This window comes from Pleurodeles waltl, chromosome 1_2 (genome assembly GCF_031143425.1).
Source record: "Pleurodeles waltl isolate 20211129_DDA chromosome 1_2, aPleWal1.hap1.20221129, whole genome shotgun sequence".
Classification (NCBI taxonomy): Eukaryota; Metazoa; Chordata; class Amphibia; order Caudata; family Salamandridae; genus Pleurodeles; species Pleurodeles waltl.
The window spans coordinates 714,303,948-714,322,933 of NC_090437.1; the positions used below are offsets into that span (position 1 = coordinate 714,303,948).

The 18,986-nt window shown below is 45.9% G+C and overlaps 1 protein-coding gene across 1 annotated transcript in view; it reads left to right on the top strand.

Annotated features, from left to right (window-relative positions):
• Positions 1-18,986, top strand: part of LOC138303648 (uncharacterized) — a 670,623-nt gene that overhangs the window by 410,400 nt on the left and 241,237 nt on the right. The window contains exon 13 of the mRNA XM_069242952.1: positions 4,661-4,760. Within this exon, the coding sequence (XP_069099053.1) occupies positions 4,661-4,760 (100 nt within the window). The remainder of the gene's footprint in view (positions 1-4,660; positions 4,761-18,986) is intronic.

Sequence of the window (18,986 nt, forward strand, 5' to 3'; positions counted from 1 at the left end):
TTCCAACAGCAGTGCACATTTCCACCTGTTATTGATGTATAATATAATTCACAAAATAAGGGTTTTTATAAGGCTTATGTAATTGTCATTGCTGCACATTGGGCTCTCAGACCTTCTGTTCTTCAGTTGTGCTCCTCTGCGTCCTCTTCCTGTGGGGCATGCCCTTCTAACTGTAGACAAGAGACAGTTCTTTCATCTCAAACTCCACACCATGTATCTTCATGTTTGGAATTTGAGAAGCTAGTTATCTTCTCCTAGGAACTCCCTCCTTGACTTTAATAGTCCTCTTAAAAGAACCTGTCTTCCACAAGAGCAGTGTACTCAAGTAAATGGATGACTTTTGGTGCTCGGTGCAATGCCAATTCCTTTGGCCCTTTGCAAGCTTGTATGCTTCAGATTTTACAGTTTGCCATTTCTGTGCCAGAAATACTTCTGACAACATGTATATGTTCATTGACCATGGATCCTTATGCAAACTACCTGTGGTTAATAGATTTCTGAAAGGTTTACAAGATATGTTTTCCCCAAAACCATTCTAAACCCCCTTATGGGACCTAAACCAAATGTTTGCTTTTTGAAGAGACCTATTCAAGTGCATGCTTTCGTGTCACTTGAAATGTATCTCTTGGAAAGTGCCTTTTTGTGATGCTTTTTTTATTTTTTAGCAATCTAGTGAGATGCAAGCTTTCTGCACTACTGCACCTTTAATGATTCTTTCGACAGAATTTTTGTACACCAAATCCCTCTTTTCTTCATGAAGGAACAGGAGAGCTTCATATGTTAGAAGTTATTAATTTGTCTGCTTTCCTCCCCTGATAACCTCTTTATTGAAAGCCCTAAGTTATGAAGCTCACTAAGAAAGCAAAAACCTACAAATAGATTTTTCTTACTGTTAAAGTGTTCTGGGCTAAGAAAGGAAAATTTATCTTACGGATTTCCGGCGTGTTTACCAGAGGCACAGCTGGTACTTCATTTCTTTTACAAGACGTACCAGTACAATTGATTAGCAAGGCTACTACCATGTCTGCAGCTCATGCTCTCATTGCGAATCACTTCCTTGAATTAGAAGGTCAAACTCATTCTCAATTTGCTAAAACAGCCCACTGGTCTAGTATCTTCTGCTGTGAGGCTCTTATTCTGTCATGAAGTTTCCTCTGTTATAGATATTTTGGGAGCCGTTCATTTAAGGACTCTAAGTGTGCTAAAACATATTTAAAAAATGATTTACTTACCTTTAGTAATGTTATTTGTGAAGGATATAATACCTTTTGCATATTCCTCACCTCCCTCTGCCTCTTAAGTAGCTTTTCTTGAATTGTTGCTGCTTTAACAGTTTTTCACAATCAGCATTGTAACCAAAAATGTATTATACACTTACTATTGGTCTTGGGTCTGCAATTTGCTAAAGATTGGATGGCCTACTTATCTGTTTCAATTGCCTGCTCCAGATTTGTTGACTTTCCTCCCTATTTTTGTGTTTGTCCCATAATTTAGGTTTCCCTTTTGATGTCAAGGAGCGTTTCACTTTGTTTGTTTATGTGGCATTTGCCTTAAGCTCTCGAAGTGAGTGCATGTCCTGTTCATTACTCTCCATCTCTGTGGTCCTAACCCCACCTGTCTCCTCAGTGATCTATATTCATTCCTTCATATTGTTTTCCGGCCCACAAGCCACTCCCTCACTCCACTTCCCCTCAAACTTGTACATTTGCAGCACCGAACACTGATGCCATCTCGCAAGGATATAACATTATTTTGTATACTTATTGTTACACCATTCCAAGATGGCTGTCACATTATGTCTAGACGCAATCTCATGACCATCTTGCACCACAACTCTACAAGCACAGGCGAAGCCAAAATTGGCAGCAAATAAGCACTGGCAAACTGACATTGATTGGCTTTGCCAATAATTGTTCTCATATGCTTCCTATGTATTATGTTTAATTAGTTTGTATTTATTTAGCACGTGTTTACCTTGGAATAAGATGTTCTTGTTCTATTGATGCGGTGCAAAGAGAAGGTATGGGACTACTTGCTTCAAAATAGGAAAGTTTTAAGCTTTAAAAAAAAAAAAAATAAGGAACAGGGTAATGCCTCTAATTCTGGCTTTCTTTATTCCTGAGCCTTTTAGTGGGTTGGCATTGCAGAAATACCAGGTCCATGAGGGAACATACCTGGGGAAATACAGAGTCATTTATGTAGGAATGGTGCATAAACTATCCTCTGTGCGGACCTGGCATTAGAACAGAAGTGAGCAGAGCTCCCTAAATGCAAACTTTCCTTCTAGTAGTGGCTGATGAACTTGAAAAGTGATATAACGTAAAGAGAGATAGGTTGGTGCCAACTGGAGCAAGTAGTATGTAAGATTCCGTTACAGCACCTCTTATTTTTCCCCTTGTGAAACCACATGCAACAAGGCGTCATATTGTCATCCACCAAAACGACCATGGTATCTTGAATTAGACCATACAGGCAACACAAATTACGACCTACCCTTCTGCTTTGACACCTGTCATTGGGATCCCGGACTTTGAACATGGTGTTTCAGACAGAGGTTACTTAATTGGACAGAGGAAAGACTTACGATATTTATTTGATGGCAGGAACTTAAAAAACGAGGTTTAGTGTGCAAATAATTTCCATCTAAGCCAGAACGATGTATATAGGTTAACACAGCTCCTACAATGGGCATGATTAATTGGTGAGTAAAGGTGGCAAAAGGGATACCTCATAATAGAAGATGTGTACCTAGACGGAGTGGGACCAAGGGCAGTATCCAGCTGTATCAGGCATTGGCCAAACGCTTTCCCCTGCAGCACCTACCACATACAAGAATATGGCCAGTCGATTTGAAACAGAACCTACCTGAAAATGCACTGTAAAGCGAACACATGTAAGATTCAGGAGCGGCTCGCGTGGCTGGGGCTGGTTGGGGGGCACGGGAAAATTATAACTAAATGATAATAATAAAACAATTACCTCTGCTCCCGAGCCGCGTGCCACTCCTCTCCTGTCGCTGCTCTCCTGTCGCTGCTGCAGGCACAAGCTCCTAGCCTGCCCTGCGCCAATCCTGACGCTGCTCAAAGCAGCAGAACCCTCTAACCACAAGGAAGGGAAGGAAAGCACAACACATTACCTCTGGATATGTTTTCTGCTGCTTACCTCCCTTACCTTCATCAGCATACACATACTAAACCTGGTGCTCAGTCTTCATTGTGTTCACTGCCAATGTAAAACGAGATGAACATTGAAAGGTTTTGAGGGAAAACATCCAAGGTAAGACGTTGCCATCAAAAGTTATTTCTGTTACTTAAACGTTAAGCTGCGATAAATCAGTGCTTGGTTCCACACTCCTTAAAAGAAATGGTTGTTGGCTTATTCAGCCGTGTTTGCCTCTCCCTCCATGCCTGTTAAACTTTAATAGGGCCTCTAAAGTCAGAGCAGAGAATGCTTAGACGGGGAAAATAGGCAATTTCATCCTCAACCCTCTGTGGGTCTTAGCAGAGGTGGAACACCTCACATGTGTAAGTATTGGTTTGAGAAACAGGGTATTCAGAGTAATGAGGATTACCGGCAAGTAATGAAATCATTCCAGCTAGTACATGTTTTTAACTGCACATTTCGCATGTGGTATAAAACCTAAGCATAACAACTTTACGTGTGCGTCTTTCAATTCTTACCTCCCTCCGACCCAGACAGAATACTCAACCCCAACTACTACTGCTCTTGCTTTGGATGTCAAATTATTTCTTCTTGGTGTTTTGGTTGAGGGCATCAACGAATAAAGGGTGTGAGGTAGCCAGCCTGAGGGCTTATCTGCTGGCATTAGAAATTGGATGTTTGGTAGCACTTGCGTCTGAATGGACTGCAGGTACAACAGGCTTGGAGGTAATGTTTGGAAAGAACCTCTGCTGGTAGCTGCACCATTAGCGGGACCAGTTATATAGACAGCAGTGATATCTGGTGTATTGGAGGTCGTCAGACTCCTATCCCCACTGTGGAGCAGGACTGCGGTACATTGAGTTAGCCTTGTGCAATAGATGTGCATACCAGCACAGCATTTAATTCCTTTTCCTTTCATTCTTATCAAAGCTTGGAGCCCGCAGGTGGGTAAACGTTGTTATATAGTGCATGCCAGTCAACCCCCTTTTTACGCATACACCCCTTGCAGCACCAGGCTCCAACCACGGACAACAAGGGCCCTCCAATCATCTTGTTTGTTCACAGGTCTGGCATTCACTCCCGTACAGCTGGCATGATGACCGTGCTGGTCTTTGTTGTGATTATGTTAACAGGTCCTAGTCAGTTTAAGGAACTGCTATTCTTCTCTTCTTGGGTTAACAACAGTCGAAGAAGTAGGGCCCTCCCTTCACCCAGGCACTTCATGTAGCTCATTCTAATCCTAAAATGAATAGACACCCTGCACTGCAGACACTTATTTCATGTTGGTGGATTAATATATTCACTTAATGATTTTGAGACATCAGTCACCTAATTCGGAGTGACTGTTACAAAAAATGGAACCCATTCAATGATGCACAAGTTTGTCAGCGTAGGTATTTTCAAAGTATAATCTGTTTTTGATAACTTCATTGAGCTATATAAATACCCAAATAAAATGAAATATAGAAATTGTTCCATGATTTTTTTTTGTTTACAGGGCCCTCGTGAAGCTGTGGTGTGGCTTGCTGTGAACCATACGCAGAAAAAGGCACTGGAACTCTTTTCAAGAGAAATTGCTCCTGCTGGGACAGGAATGGGTATTGTATCAGAAATATAAAAAATATTAATACAGCAAACTTGGTTATATTCTAGACGGCTGTGATTAATACTGGATAATACTTGGAGCTTGACAAAGTTTCATATTGCCACGAGGCCACTTTGAAGGGGGCCTGATACCATGCTGTCTCTATATTTACATGTCGCTGGTTGCATTCCTATTTGCTCAGTATCCAGGACTCTGAGTCCCTCCTATCCTACCAGACATTGCTTAATATTGCCTGTGTATCAGTTCATCAGCAGTGCACACAAACCATGGCCGACTAATGTCAGCTTAGAGAAGCAGGCCCGCAATCTATGAGCTGCAGTCTGTAAGTGGTTGCCCTCCAGTACCTAGCTCTGATGTGTCAGTTCCCAGGGAAAGCTTATCTGACAACCCTTCTCCATTGTTTGTCGCTGTGTCTTTCTTGGGGTAGCTCACTTGATTTTTTTGGCTTTCTCCATGCTTTAAAAAAGTGTAAAAGTGACTCTGCTGATTACCATGCCTCGTCCGATTCAACATCTGTACATGAGGTTCATTGTCTTTTCTGTCAGTTAGGCCAAGTTAGATGGAACGAGCGGGAACATCACAGGGCCACTTTGTGATCCTCCAACTCCAGGTGATCTCCCAACTCCAGGCTATGCCTTAAACTCAGATATATATATTTTTATTTTGCTAAAGGTTTGAAGATTGGAGGATCTAGTTGATCTGGAATGTGCCATCCTGAATTGTGTTGATATATTTTAGTGCTAGATTTATAAGGACTACATGGGTTATATATTGCATGGTTTTTAAAGTAATTTGTCGTTGGTTGAGCTAGTTGGAGGTCATCTTCTGACTAGAGATTGAAAGTGGTACTCACTGCTTTGTTTATAATCAGTTGTAGTTTCTTAAGTGACTGACCTTAGAGGTCAGTGAAAAGAGTATTTCTTTGAATGATTTTGGTTTAGACAGTAGCTTTGTTTATAGCAATCTTTTGGTTTGTGTCCTTGAAAGACGTGACTTTTTCAGTGAGCTAACACTTTGCTTGACCTGACGATCAAAGGTCTTGTTGGGGACAGCAGCATTTCAGTTTTTAGGCTCCAGAGGTACCAGTATTAGAGTTTAACGATACTGGAAGCTTAACTCCTTGTACAGGCCCGGCACAGCTCTCCATTCATATCTTCACTGCCTATTGGAAAATGGTGGTAAAAGGGAGAAGAGGGGAGTGAAAAGAGCTACGGAAGAAGAAAAAAAATAGAGAAGGTGGAGCCTACTGTCTAAATTACCAATTTTTAAACCACTGATTATTTTTTTATAATTCCTTATTTCTCACCGGACCAAAATTGGATGATCTTGGCCAGATTAATTAATCTGTTTGTAATTAATTCTCCATAGTGTCAATTATGTTGTTGCTTCAGTTTTAACTGAACACCTATATGAGGGACTGCGGTTAATAAACAAGCATTGGTAATGCTGATAGGTCTGGTTTATCAATGGAAATGCTATTTTGTCATGGATGGGCTTGGGCACTCAGTAAACCATCATACATGCACTCTGTCTCTTATCTTTGGACTCATGCCACTAGCTCATTCTTGTATTCACGGTCTGACACAACCACAATAAAACACACACAACGCAACAACATATACAAGATCATTTAAAATAATACACATATGACAAAGAAGACCTGCTGCCATCTAAGCACGGCGGGTGCGGTTGTCCTTCATGGAAAGATATTGTAAATAGTCTGTTGTTCTAAAGTTCCAGCATAGCCAACACATTTAGAATCAATGTGAAGACCATTTTGGAATGGTTAAACAATGATACACTATGTACCATAGAGTTACATGATAGTCTCCCAGGTTGGAGGAAGTGACTACGTTCTGGTTAAGTTTAGAAACAATAGCACACAGTCACTATTCTATGTGGACTGACAAAAAACAAAGGTCAGCTTGTGAAAGTTCATGTGTCCCTTTTCACTTCTCTGGTGCTTTTTCATGTTTAAACAGGCATTAATGGAAGGCCCAACGTGAATCCATGAGTTTCAATTGACTTCCTACTGAACCAAGGTGACACATCCTTCTCTGAACTCAGGTTTCCTTCCACCGCTATTTGTGAATAACAACAGTATTTACTTTGAAAGGTGACTACCCCAATATCTGTGCTGGGACATTTAGTGAAAATGTTTGTACCTTGAACCTGTCCTCTGCATCTCTTCTTTTCACTTGGCATGACAGGGCAGCGGTGCAATAGAAGCAAGTATAATCTACATTCATGCCTTACATTGACTTTCTGTTTCTTCCTTAAATGAGGGGCTAGAACTGTACCCCAGAACATGTATGTTGAACTTAAAATCAGTTGCAGCTCACGGGTGTTAAAAGGTGCGGGATGGCGCATGTGGGGTGGGGAGGACGAGAGGGGTGGTGGGGGGAGAAAATATTAATAACATTTAAAAAAAAAAAAAAAAAATTTTACCTTTACGCCGTGCTGCGCTGCACTCCGTTTCTCTGCTGGCTGGAGGCAGGCACAGGCTCCCAGCCTGCCATGTGGCCAATCCTGATGCTGCTCAAAGCAGTATCAAGATTGGCTGAGAGCGCCTGGGAGCCTGTGCAGGCTCTCCCCAGCCCAGAGCCCACTGTGTATTTGTAATTGGCTGGCCCGAGACGGCTGGCCAAACACACATGCGCTCTGAGGGGGAGTGCTGAGCACTCCTCGTCACCCCCGTGGCCCCGCCCCTTTACAAGGAAACGATAACAAACATTGTTTGTTATCGTTTCCTTGTAAAGGGTTTTGCAGCTGTCCCTGCCTGGTGGGAGGGGGGCAATGCTCCTCCGCCCTCAAGGAGGAGCCGCCCCTGCTTAAAATTAGCTATTGTTAGTACATCTTAGTCACTGCCAGAGGTGTAAAGGAATACTTTTTAAGAGGATGGAAGCCATGCCTTAAATGTCCCTGTCAATGATGATGAGGACTTCAACCTTAATGTTTTACATCATTGGCATCAACTTGAAGGGACACATGCTTGTTTGTCAAGACTACATGCTATGTCATTATCCCATCCATTTGCTACATCACTCATAGTTTATTAACTTATTTTGCTGGCATGCCCAATACGGCATATTACCATTATCTGTGATATTGATCAGAGTTCCGATGGCAGTGGATTTAAATAAATAGGAAGTGGCGATAGGGTAAAAACCAAAGTAATTTGCAAAGGGTAGAAACACGCTGTCATAACAGCAATTATCTGGAGCAGGAAGGTTAGCTGAGACAGATGGCCACTCTTTCTAGGAAGAAAAGGAGTGACACCTGTATAATTCATGTCTTAACAAGCCATCCAGGATATGATTTCCTATTTCCAAGCAGGAGCTTCATGGTTTCCATTATTCCTGTTCCCTGTCAGTGTCATCGAAAACTGTTAATGTTTCTCAACTCTGCTGAATCTTTGAAGATTATCCTTAGAGCCTCCTGTTGTCAAGTATCAAGAAAGCCCCTGCAAAAGCCTTCTTCCACCGAACCCCTCTTACAACACAAGTTATGAGCATGGGTGACACATTGCCCAACAGCATCTTCATCTCTAGTCTTTACTGCAGTCAAATGCCATCTACACATCTTTTCAGGTGACCAATAATGATGCAGACATATCAACTATATGTTCTACACTGAACCCTACATTACTTCATTACATGACTTCAAATTTTCATATTGATGAGGAATACGTTACTTACTTTTGATAATGTTCTCCTGGTAGATACTGTAACTTCAGGATCCTCACCTTTAGAATATTTCCCACGTGCCAGACTTGATCCTGAATCTTTTTCAGCAGTGCTCCCGCATGCCGCTAGGTGGCACTGTGCGGCTCCTCTCTGGCTTCGTACTGCCCCAGAAAAGGTGGGCGCGGAGCACCCCTGCATGTTAAAATCTGTGTCTTCCATTATTCTTTCTGCTCCCTTAGGTGCAGCGTACGAAAATTTTTCGGTAGGTAACTTGTTCTTCAGATGGGTACTTTTAACTGCAGATTCCTCACCTTTAGAATAGATGCCAAAAAGTCCCTTCAAGAGGTGAAGGATCTGTGGAGTGAACTCAAACAAAAGGTTTTGGAGGACCTAGTGGCCAAACTATCCTTCCCATCAGACCTGATCACCAAGGCTGTGGTGCTTTGTAACATGTGCACCAATGTCCACGTCACTCCATGTTACAAACTGGCAGATGTCAGGGACAGCCACTCAGTATGCCAATGTAGTGGCGGCAGCCATAGCCCTGGTGGAATGGGCTGTCAGTCCTTCCAGAGGCTGATTTTTGACCTGTGGCATAGCACATTTTACTACAGAGGACTATCCACTTCGACAGAGTCCTCTTTTGCTCAGCCTTCCCTTTCTTTGTCCCAGAAAACACCTGCAAAAAACATCGTTCCTTAAGACACTGTTGTCGTTTAAAAATCATTAAAAGACAATGAATGTGGAAGCGGGGAGAGATCTGTGTCTGAACTAGTAAGTGGCATGCCAATAATGTGTATTATCTTTAACACTGACGCTGATTATCATGTGTACTAATGCTGCCTGCACCATTTTCGTAATTCTGTTTAGTCTCATTGAATTCATGTATATAGCAGTCACATTCACAAAGCATATTGCAAACTTAAGGTGTCCGAAAGTAGTGATTTTTCAAGGTAAACCCCGATGTTTTTCACGGAATCGGGATCAGTGGAATTTTAGAATCACAGGATGCCCTAATGGATGCAGCTTTCCATAAGGCACGGCCGATTTTCCACATTCATAAGTTAAGGGTTAGGGCCAAAACGTTTGGTGATTCTGGATGGGCTACTAAATAGGTGAACACCAGCAAACTCGTACGTTTGTATGTATACCCATAGTCCTTGTAGTTAGTTTCAACCTGCTTTGCTCTTGCCAGTGGCAAAACTCAGGGGGTTATATTGAGTTTGACGACTGCAGCATTTACTCTTTAAATTGACGAATGGGCAGTCTGCCCTGTGTAGATTCTGTACCTACCTTTACGCTCTAAATACGGCAGAAGGGGCTTTTGCCTATTTTGGGCAGACGGCCCATATCCAACAAACTTTAAACAACCCACAAAAGCTGCTTCCAGGGTAATAATTGTGAGGCAATGCCCCCATATTTAATGGAAGTGTAGTGGAGGGTGTTTGTTCATGGGAAAATATTTCCACATCCAAAAGACATTACATGGCAAAAGCAAGTTTAGCACACATTTATGCATGCTAAAATGTCCCTATTGTGGAAAATCTTCATTAGTCAGTTTTGCATACTGGGGTACTCCAGGAAATCAACATCTGTCATAGATTACCTAGATTGTTTTGGGGGTCCTTCTTAGAGACCCGAAAAGTCATAATTTAGTTCAAATGTAGGAGTGAACCGAGAGAGGGATTTTTTTTAGACTGGGAGTTTTGCGAAAGTGTCCGGTTTTTCAGTCATTTTATGGAAGACTGGCCTTATAGTGAACCGGGTGGCCATGATTATACCCAGTTTAATATCCACATTTTAATTAGAAGTTTACTATTTAAAATCATTATTAAAACTGGTCTGTGTTTATGACAATGCTGCAGATACAGTTTAGGTTATGGTAACAAAATATTTTGTTTCTTGTTCAATTAAAAAAAAGCCCCTTCACGCTAACCTTGTACTATACTTCCAGTAACACTGTAGCTGTTTCTTCTCCAACATTCTTATCGAAGTTGGCTGGTAGGCCATCCAGACATAGAGCTATGACAAATATAATCTATTTAATGGATTGAAATTTCACACTGTAAGCTCTTTTCAGTGTTGAAACCCTGCTTTCTTCTTTCAACTTTGATATGCTAAAAGATTCGAAAAAGTGTCAGACACAAACAAATCTTTTTTCTGTATAGAAGCCCTTATAGAGTACGTCTTTAAAAAGGGCACTGATCCTTCTCTGCACTAGTATCCACTTTACCGGATTCATTCTACATAGTCTAGATAATTTTATGTGACTCTGTTATAATCAGTATATAAGCCAGTTGCTCGGCAGTGTGGTCTGCACGCCATGCATAAAACAAGTTTAGTTTATACTTAACTACAAGGTTTTTTAGGGTTGAGCGCACAAGTGCTCATTCACTGTTGCAATCTCTCCTTGGGCTTTTAACCACACCCATGTCATGCCTGTCACTTTCATTGGTTCGTGGGCTTGCCTTTTAAAATCCACTTGATTTCATTCGTGAATGGCATGCATAAGTCATGCCTTTCCTGGTCTTTAGCCCTCCTCGAGCGCACTGGCCTACTACTGAAAACATACAGGGCTCCATGTTTTCAGCCCGGTTTCTGGATTACTTTATCATTTTATTTTCAACGCAGCGCGTTCGTGCTGGGTTTCACATTGCGCGACCGCGCTCGTTTTTTTCGTTTTCAATTTCAGTGCGATCGCGCTGCATTTTACACAGTGCGATCGCGTTCTGTTTTTTTTTTCTTTTAATTTGTGTGCAGGCCCAGTTCCACAGTACCTTTCACCTTTGTGGAATCTTATTTGAGGTCTTCCTTTGCAGGTGGCTTCCGCAGTCATCACTGTTGGCAGGAGCAGGCTGATTCCTGAAAGTGTGCTGCCTCCAGCCTGGCTTGTGTAGACAGCACAGTACCAACTTTGGCCCAGGTGATGGTATCTCTATATAGATAGAGCGCCAGCTCTTGTGGCCTCATCTAAGTTATGCAGCACCAGCACTTGTTAGTCACAAGTGCACTGGGGGTCGCAGAAATTCCTCAGACCCAGTCTTGAAACCCTTCTCCCAAACAAGCAGGTGCCCATATGTGGTTGCAGTGATGGCTCTCCTTCTCTTAACCTTTTCTTGTATAGGCACTTGAAGTCTTTCTTGGAAAACCAACTGTATTCTATGGTCAAGCAGAGTCAGTCAGTTGTCTTCTTCGAAATCAGTTGCAGACGGGACCTCCTGGCAGGCTAGTGAACTCTTTCAAAGGTTATTGATTTCGAAGTTGGAAGGTACCACCCCAGCCCTGGAGCTCAAATAAATTTTCCATCACCTCCTGATGAGGGACCCCAGTCTTTGCTCAGGAGTTGGTTTCACACTGGTCAAAAGTTTCAAGTTCACCTTTACATTCATGTTGCAGACAATCCTTATATATTTCAGCAGTTTACTCCTGTCACTGGGTTTGGGTATTTCTGCATTTATGTGATTTCCACATAGACTAGTCCAACCATGGTCACTGTGACACATGTGGGAAGGATGGCAGGCAGAGGTGGGGCTCTCTTCTTAGTAGCAACCGAAAACTGAAGCATAAGGGGAAGTGAAGATGTCCCACTTAACTACATTTAAACCTGCCTGAGTGGAGAGGTTAGACTTACCCATAGAACAATGGTTGAGGAAGTGTCAGGGAGAGCACCCTAGCTTCAAAGTAGCCCTCTGCCTCCTTTTCTAATTTGATCAACACTCTGTCTGTCATATATATCTGCTGCATGGGTACCCCTTCAAACCTCCATCTTGGGTACCACTAAAGTATCTCTTATAAAAAAAAAAAATGGAAAACATGGTGACTGTGACTTCATGCATCCTTCACATAAAAGCAACTACTGCACAGGCAACATATATGCAACCTTATTGGATGCAGCACACAGCAATTAATCAATCAATCAATCAATCACTGCATTTGTAAAGCGCTCTACTTACCCGCGAAGGTCTCAAGGCGCTGGGGAGGGGGGGGGGGTGCTACTGGTCGAAGAGCCAGGTCTTGAGGAGTCTTCTGAAGGCCAGCAGGTCCTGGGTCTGTCGTAGGATGGTGGGGAGAGTGTTCCAGGTCTTGGCGGCGAGGTAGGAGAAGGATCTGCCGCCGCCGGTGGTTTTTCAGATGCGGGAGACTGTGGCGAGGGCGAGGTTGGCTGAGCGGAGGCTTCGGGTGGGGGTGTGGAAGCTGAGTCGGTTGTTGAGGTAGGTGGGTCCGGTGTTGTGCAGTGCTTTGTGTGCGTGGATCAGGAGCTTGAAGGTGATCCTTTTGTTGACGGGGAGCCAGTGCAGGCCTCTCAGGTGGAGTGTAATGTGGCTGCGGCGGGGGACATCGAGGATGAGTCGGGCCGAGGCATTCTGGATGCGTTGGAGTCGTCTCAGGAGCTTGTTTGTAGTTCCTGAGTAGAGGGCGTTCCCGTAGTCGAGTCTGTTGGTGGTGAGGGCCGGGGTAACGGTTTTTCTCGTGTCGAGGGGGATCCATTTGAAGATCCTGCGGAGCATACGGAGGGTGTTGAAGCAGGACGCGGAGACGGCGTTGACTTGCCTGGTCATGGAGAGAGTGGAGTCGAGGATGACCCTCAGGTTGCGTGCGTGGTCCATGGGTTCCGGGGCTGTGCCTAGTGACGTGGGCCACCAAGAGTCGTCCCAGGCTGATGGGGTGGGTCCGAGAATGAGGACCTCCGTCTTGTCTGAGTTCAGCTTCAGTCTGCTGTCCTTCATCCAGTCGGCTACGGCCTTCATTCCTCGGTGGAGGTTAGCTTTGGCGGTGTGGGGATCTTCGGTGAGGGATATGATCAGCTGGGTGTCGGCGTAGGAGATGATGTTGAGCTTGTGTTGTCGTGCGACGTGGGCGAGGGGGGCCATGTAGATATTGAACAGTGTCGGGCTGAGGGAGGATCCCTGTGGGACGCCGCAGATGATCTCAGTGGTTTTGGAGCGGAAGGGTGGGAGGCGGACGCTCTGGGTTCTGCCGTAGAGGAAGGATGTGGTCCAGGCCAGGGCCTTCTCTTGGATACCGGCGTCATGGAGGCATGCTGATAGGGTGCGGTGGCAGACCGTGTCAAAGGCTGCTGATAGGTCCAGGAGGATGAGGGCGGCTGTTTCTCCTTTGTCCATCAGGGTCCGGATGTCGTCAGTGGCGGCGATGAGGGCGGTCTCGGTGCTGTGGTTACTGCGAAAACCGGATTGGGAAGGGTCCAGGATGTTGTTAACTTCAAGGTAGCGGGTCAGCTGTTTGTTGACAATCTTCTCTGTCACTTTTGCCGAGAAAGGGAGCAGGGAGATGGGCCGGATGTTCTTGAGGTCCTTGGGGTCCTCCTTGGGCTTCTTCAGAAGGGCGTTGATCTCGGCGTGCTTCCAGCTTTCTGGGAAGGTTGCTTTCTCAAAGGAACAGTTGATTGTTTTCCGGAGGTGGGGCGCGATGGATGCGCTGGCTTTGTTGAAGACGTGGTGAGGGCAGGAGTCCGATGGGGATCCGGAGTGGATGGAGTTCATAGTTTTGATGGTGTCTTCGTCGCTGACGCTGGACCAGACGGTCAGGCGACTGGTGCGAGTGGTAGTCGCAGGGGTGGTGGACTCGGTGGTGGGTGCGGGGGGGCTGGAGTTGAAGCTGTCGTGGATGTTGGTGATCTTGCTGTGGAAGAAGGTGGCCAGGGAGTCGCACAGGTCTTGAGATGGCGGGATGTCGTTGGTGTTGGAGCTGGGGTTGGAGAGTTCTTTCACGATGCTGAAGAGCTCTTTGGTGTTGTGTGCGTTGTTGTCTAGGCGGTCCTTGAAGGCGGCCTTCTTGGTGGTCCTGATGAGTTGGTGGTGTCTGCGGGTGGCGCTCTTGAGGGCTGTGTGGTTGTCTGGTGTTCGGTCGTGGAGCCATTTCTTCTCCAGCTTCCGACAGGTGTGCTTGGAGATCCGGAGGTCCTCGGTGAACCAGGCGGCTTTCTTGTTGGTGTGGTTGGTTGTAGAGGTCTTGAGAGGGGCGAGGGTGTTGGCGCAGTTGTTGATCCACTGTGTGAGGTTGGTTGCGGCGGTGTCTGGGTCGGTGGGTGGTCTCAGGGCGAGGGCGGTAGTCAGTTGGTCCTCGGTGACCTTGCCCCAGCAGCGGCGTGGTAGCTGTTGGGTGCAGTGGTGTGTGGTGGGTTTTCTTAAGGTGAAGTGGACACATCTGTGGTCCGTCCAGTGTGGTTCCGTGGTGTGGTTGAAGGAGACGTGGGTGCTTGCGGAGAAGATGGGGTCGAGCGTGTGTCCAGCGGCGTGAGTAGGTGTCGTTACGAGCTGTTTGAGTCCGAGGTTGGCGATCAGGCGGTGGAGTTGGCGTCGTTGTTGTTCTCGAGGTGGAAATTCAGGTCCCCGAGGAGGGTGTAGTCCGTGGAAGCAAGGGCATTGGTGCTGATGAGGTCGGCGATGGTGTCACTGAACTGTGGGCAGGGTCCGGGGGGGTCTGTAGATGAGAGTTCCTCTGAGGGTGGTGTTGGGGTCGGTGTGGATCCGGAAGTGCATGTGCTCGGCGGTGGTGAGGGTGTCATCGGTGTTCGTTGAGATTTTGATGGAGTCTTTGTGGATGATGGCGATTCCTCCTCCCACTCCGTTGGTGCGGTCTGTGCGGGAGATCTTGTAGCCCTATGGGATGGCTATGGCGATGTCTGGTGCTGAGGTGGCGTTCAGCCAGGTCTCCGTCAGGAAGGCGATGTCGGGGCGGTGGAGTCTAGGAGGTCCCAGAGTTCGATGGCGTGCTTGCGAGCGGAGAGGGTGTTGAGGAGGATGCAGCGGAGGTGGTTGGGTTCTCTGGCTGGTGGTATGGAGGGTTGGATGCTGGTGAATCTGCAGTTCCCCAGGTGAAAGGCCCCTGGGTGCATTTCGGGGTGGCCCGGTAGCAGGGGTGGTCTCGTCTGGTGTTGAGTGCGTGGAGGGTGCTTGCGTCGTAGTGCAGTCTGGAGTTGCGGGGGTGCAGGTTCCAGGGGTTCTGGTGCTGGGTGCGGTCCAGGCACGGACGGGCGCAGACAGCTGCTTCGCGGCCTCCATATGAGGGCAGAGGGAGGGAGGAGCAGCTGGGAGGTGGGAGCGGGCGGCCAATGGGAGTGAAGGGGGCGGGGCAGCAGGGGCTCAGCTGCGAGGGAAAAACCCAGGGAAAAAACGACGGGAAAAGACGGCGGGAGAGGGACAACAGAGCACAGGGGTACAGAAAGCAAAACACAGGGGCACAGAATGAAAAAACAAAGTGGCACAGAAGCCAAGCGGAGGGGTGCAGAATAAAAAAGGGAGCGAGTAGTCAGGCGGCAAAAGGGGCATCAGAGGTTCAACCCACAGGGGGCTGCGTGGCAGATGGGGGGAGCGACCTGACTGGTGACAGGGTCAGGATGAGAGATCTTTTGGATAGTTGTTAAAACCTTGTCATAGGGGACTGACAGAACAGTGTAAAAATATAGGAGAGGCCAGTACGCTGGTGTCTCAGGCAGATAACAGAGAAAAAAGGTGTGCCCTGATTTTAAACACTTCGTTGCCACCACCGTCCTCCACAGCCTGGGAGGTTGACAGTATTCACTCATAAGAAAGAGAGTTGCACTTATTGTGCCTCCAGACTACACAGCTCTACTCTGAATCTCTCTTTCCAGATCAAGGAAAGGCCTTAGTGCACAAGCTTGTGCGTCCTATCTGCTAAGGTAGAGTTAAAAAAAAAAAAAGACAGTTTGCTGTCGGTACGTCTAGACGGGGCCCGTGCTTATCAGAGCCATGAAGGGAATATTTTTTTTATTCCGACTTACCAGGTCTAACAAACTTCTAAAAGATTTTGGCATCGGAGGTATAGATGCTCCAAAGTTACATGGTTTGTCAGACTTGAGGGAACTATAACAATATTGTTGCTGGGAACAGTGTAGGGACATGTACAGTGAGAGGTGCTTAAAACTAATGGAAAAAAGCTTTCAGCATGGGGTTTCATTACTCTGCCTCCTTTTGTTACGAGTCCATTGTATCTTGTCAGTTTAAATAGGTTCTTATTGAATTTTGTTGAGAAGAAACAACCATACAAAACATTCTCACCTTCCTCCACTGGCCAGAGAGAGAAGAAAAAATAGAACAAGTAGGCGGAGACTGGGGAGTGCCCAGGAGGGAGGGGAAGGAAGGGGGCGGAATAAGTGTATGCAGGGGAGAAACCTGTGGGGAGTCAAAGGGTAATGTGTTTGCCAGCTTTAAGTTACATATGTATCAAAAGTTGAGCTAGTAGAAGCAGTTCTTAAGTAGTGGATGGCAGCACCTCTTCTAAGGGGTGTTTCCATCCCTCTTGGGTCAGATGAAGTACTCGTTAGTATCATTGGCAGTTCAGTTGCCAAAATTTCCTAAATAGGAAGCATATGCAGGGCCCCCATGTCCTATTGATATGGGGCAATTTATGATTGACTGGTGCAGCTAGCCTTTCCATTCCCAGGATACCCTAGAGTTTGTAAAGTCAGTCCTGCTTTGTCGGGACAGAGTCAGACCGCCACTTCCCCAGAATGTTTTGCTGCACAGATAGTGAGCGTAATAGGTTTACCACTCCCTGATGACAGCAGGTAAGTTACTACATTCGGGAGACCTAGTAGTATGTACCTTGTAAAGTGTGGTATGTCAGTGTCATACATCTTGTTAATGACTGCTAGGACTTCGGAATAAAAGGTTTGGAGTTTGGGGCGCTGCCAGAGAATGTGTGTCAGCATTCTTGGTAGGCCACAAAATCTCCAACAACCATCAGTCCCTCCCTGCTTCCATCTTACCTGCCTTACTTTTCATGAGTGTTTCGGTGCAGCTGGCACTAATGGCATCCATTCCTTAGGAGTAAAGGAGCAGTCGCACTCCAACGCCGACCATCGTCATGCACGGGATGGTGTCTTTTGTGTTGGCGTATGTCTAATAGGATCTTCTTGTCTGTGTTGCGTGTTATAAGCCACCGCTTGAAAGGCGTTAGTGGACTGGAATGGGGCTTAATATGAGGTTGTGTGACCCAGTGCCTGAGAGCTAAATATTGCCAGTGGGTGTCAGAGGACATGGCATAGGTATCCCGAATTCATGCAAAATCTAAGAGGCCATGATGGTGAAAAATGTCTCCCACTCTCTTGCAGCTGGCCACCTGCCACTGTTTAAAGGATGCGTCATGGAGAGCTGGTGGGAACTCAGGGTTTCTGATAATCGGCATCAGTGGTGAAATGTGGGAATACAGGTTTTTCATGTGCTTGACCTTGTGTCACATGCCTACTGTTTCGCAAGCACTGGGCGGATATATACTCCTGTTCGGTTTGGGAAGCCACGTTACTGTCCAGATGTGGATTCCCATGACCGCCTGATCAATAAAGCACCAGTGCTTCTCGTTCTCAGTTTTAGTCCATTCCACCATATATCTTAGCTGTGCGGCTTGATAAGCCGTATTCTTTGCCCTACAGCCTTTTTTGCAAAAAACATAGTCCTCAATTAATTGTTGTAATTCCCCAAAATGTGCAGGGGTGTTGGAGAGGCAGTGTTTCCCTTACATAGACTATTTTGGGCATCAGAGTAATTTTTACCGCCGCCAGTCTCCCCATCCATTAAAGGGAACCGCCCACTGAGGAACCTAGGCCTGTTTGGGCCATAAAAAGGAGCTTCCCAAGGTACGCTCTGCCATTTTCACTAGTGTGGAGCGAATCTGCAGTCCCAAGTAGGGGACTTCCTGTGTAGCCTAAGAGAAGGGGAATTGTTAAATGAGTTGTTGGCCGTCTGCGTGTGTGATTGTAAGTCCCAATATTTGCATTTGCTGGAAATTAACCTTGAACCCGGAGGCCCTGCCAAAGGATTCTAGTTCTGCTATTAGGTGTAAGAGGGATATGAAATGGTTGGTGAATGACATCTTGACATCATGTGTATACATAGCCAATTTGTATTCCCTGCTGCCAATGGGGATCCCCATAATCAATGGGACTCCATATACAAAGCAAAAAGAAGAGGGCAAAGGGCAGCCCTGCTGGGTGCCTTGCTTAATAGCAAGATGACGGGATGGTGGTGCCACATAGTTGCACCAGATCCATTTCTGGAATCCAATTTTGGCTAGTACCGACTGCAGGTATGTCCAATGGACTTAGTCAATCGCTTTTTCAGCGTCGACCAATAGTAAGAGTGCTGGTATACGTGCACAGTGAGACTTATCTATGAGGTGACAGAGGTGCTTAGTATTGTCACTAAAACCTCTCTCCGGACTTAATCCAGTCTGGTAAGGGTCAATCAGTCCCTGCATATAGGGGACTAGGTGTGCTGCAAGGATACTAGTAATGATTTTGGCATCCACATTCAATGAAGGGATGGGGCGGTAGGAGGCAGAAATGTACGGGGTTTTTCCCGGGACTGAAATTACTGTAATGGTGGCATTTCTCATTGTGTCAGTAAGAGTTCCTGGGGTGCTGAAGGAGTTATATAAGTGTGCTAAGGGGGGTCAGAATTGGTGCAAAGGCCTTTTAAAAGTCAGACATGTGGCCTTCCTGTCTTGATGCCTTCCCTGGCGTGAGCCGTATATTAACCCCCAGGACCACTGCA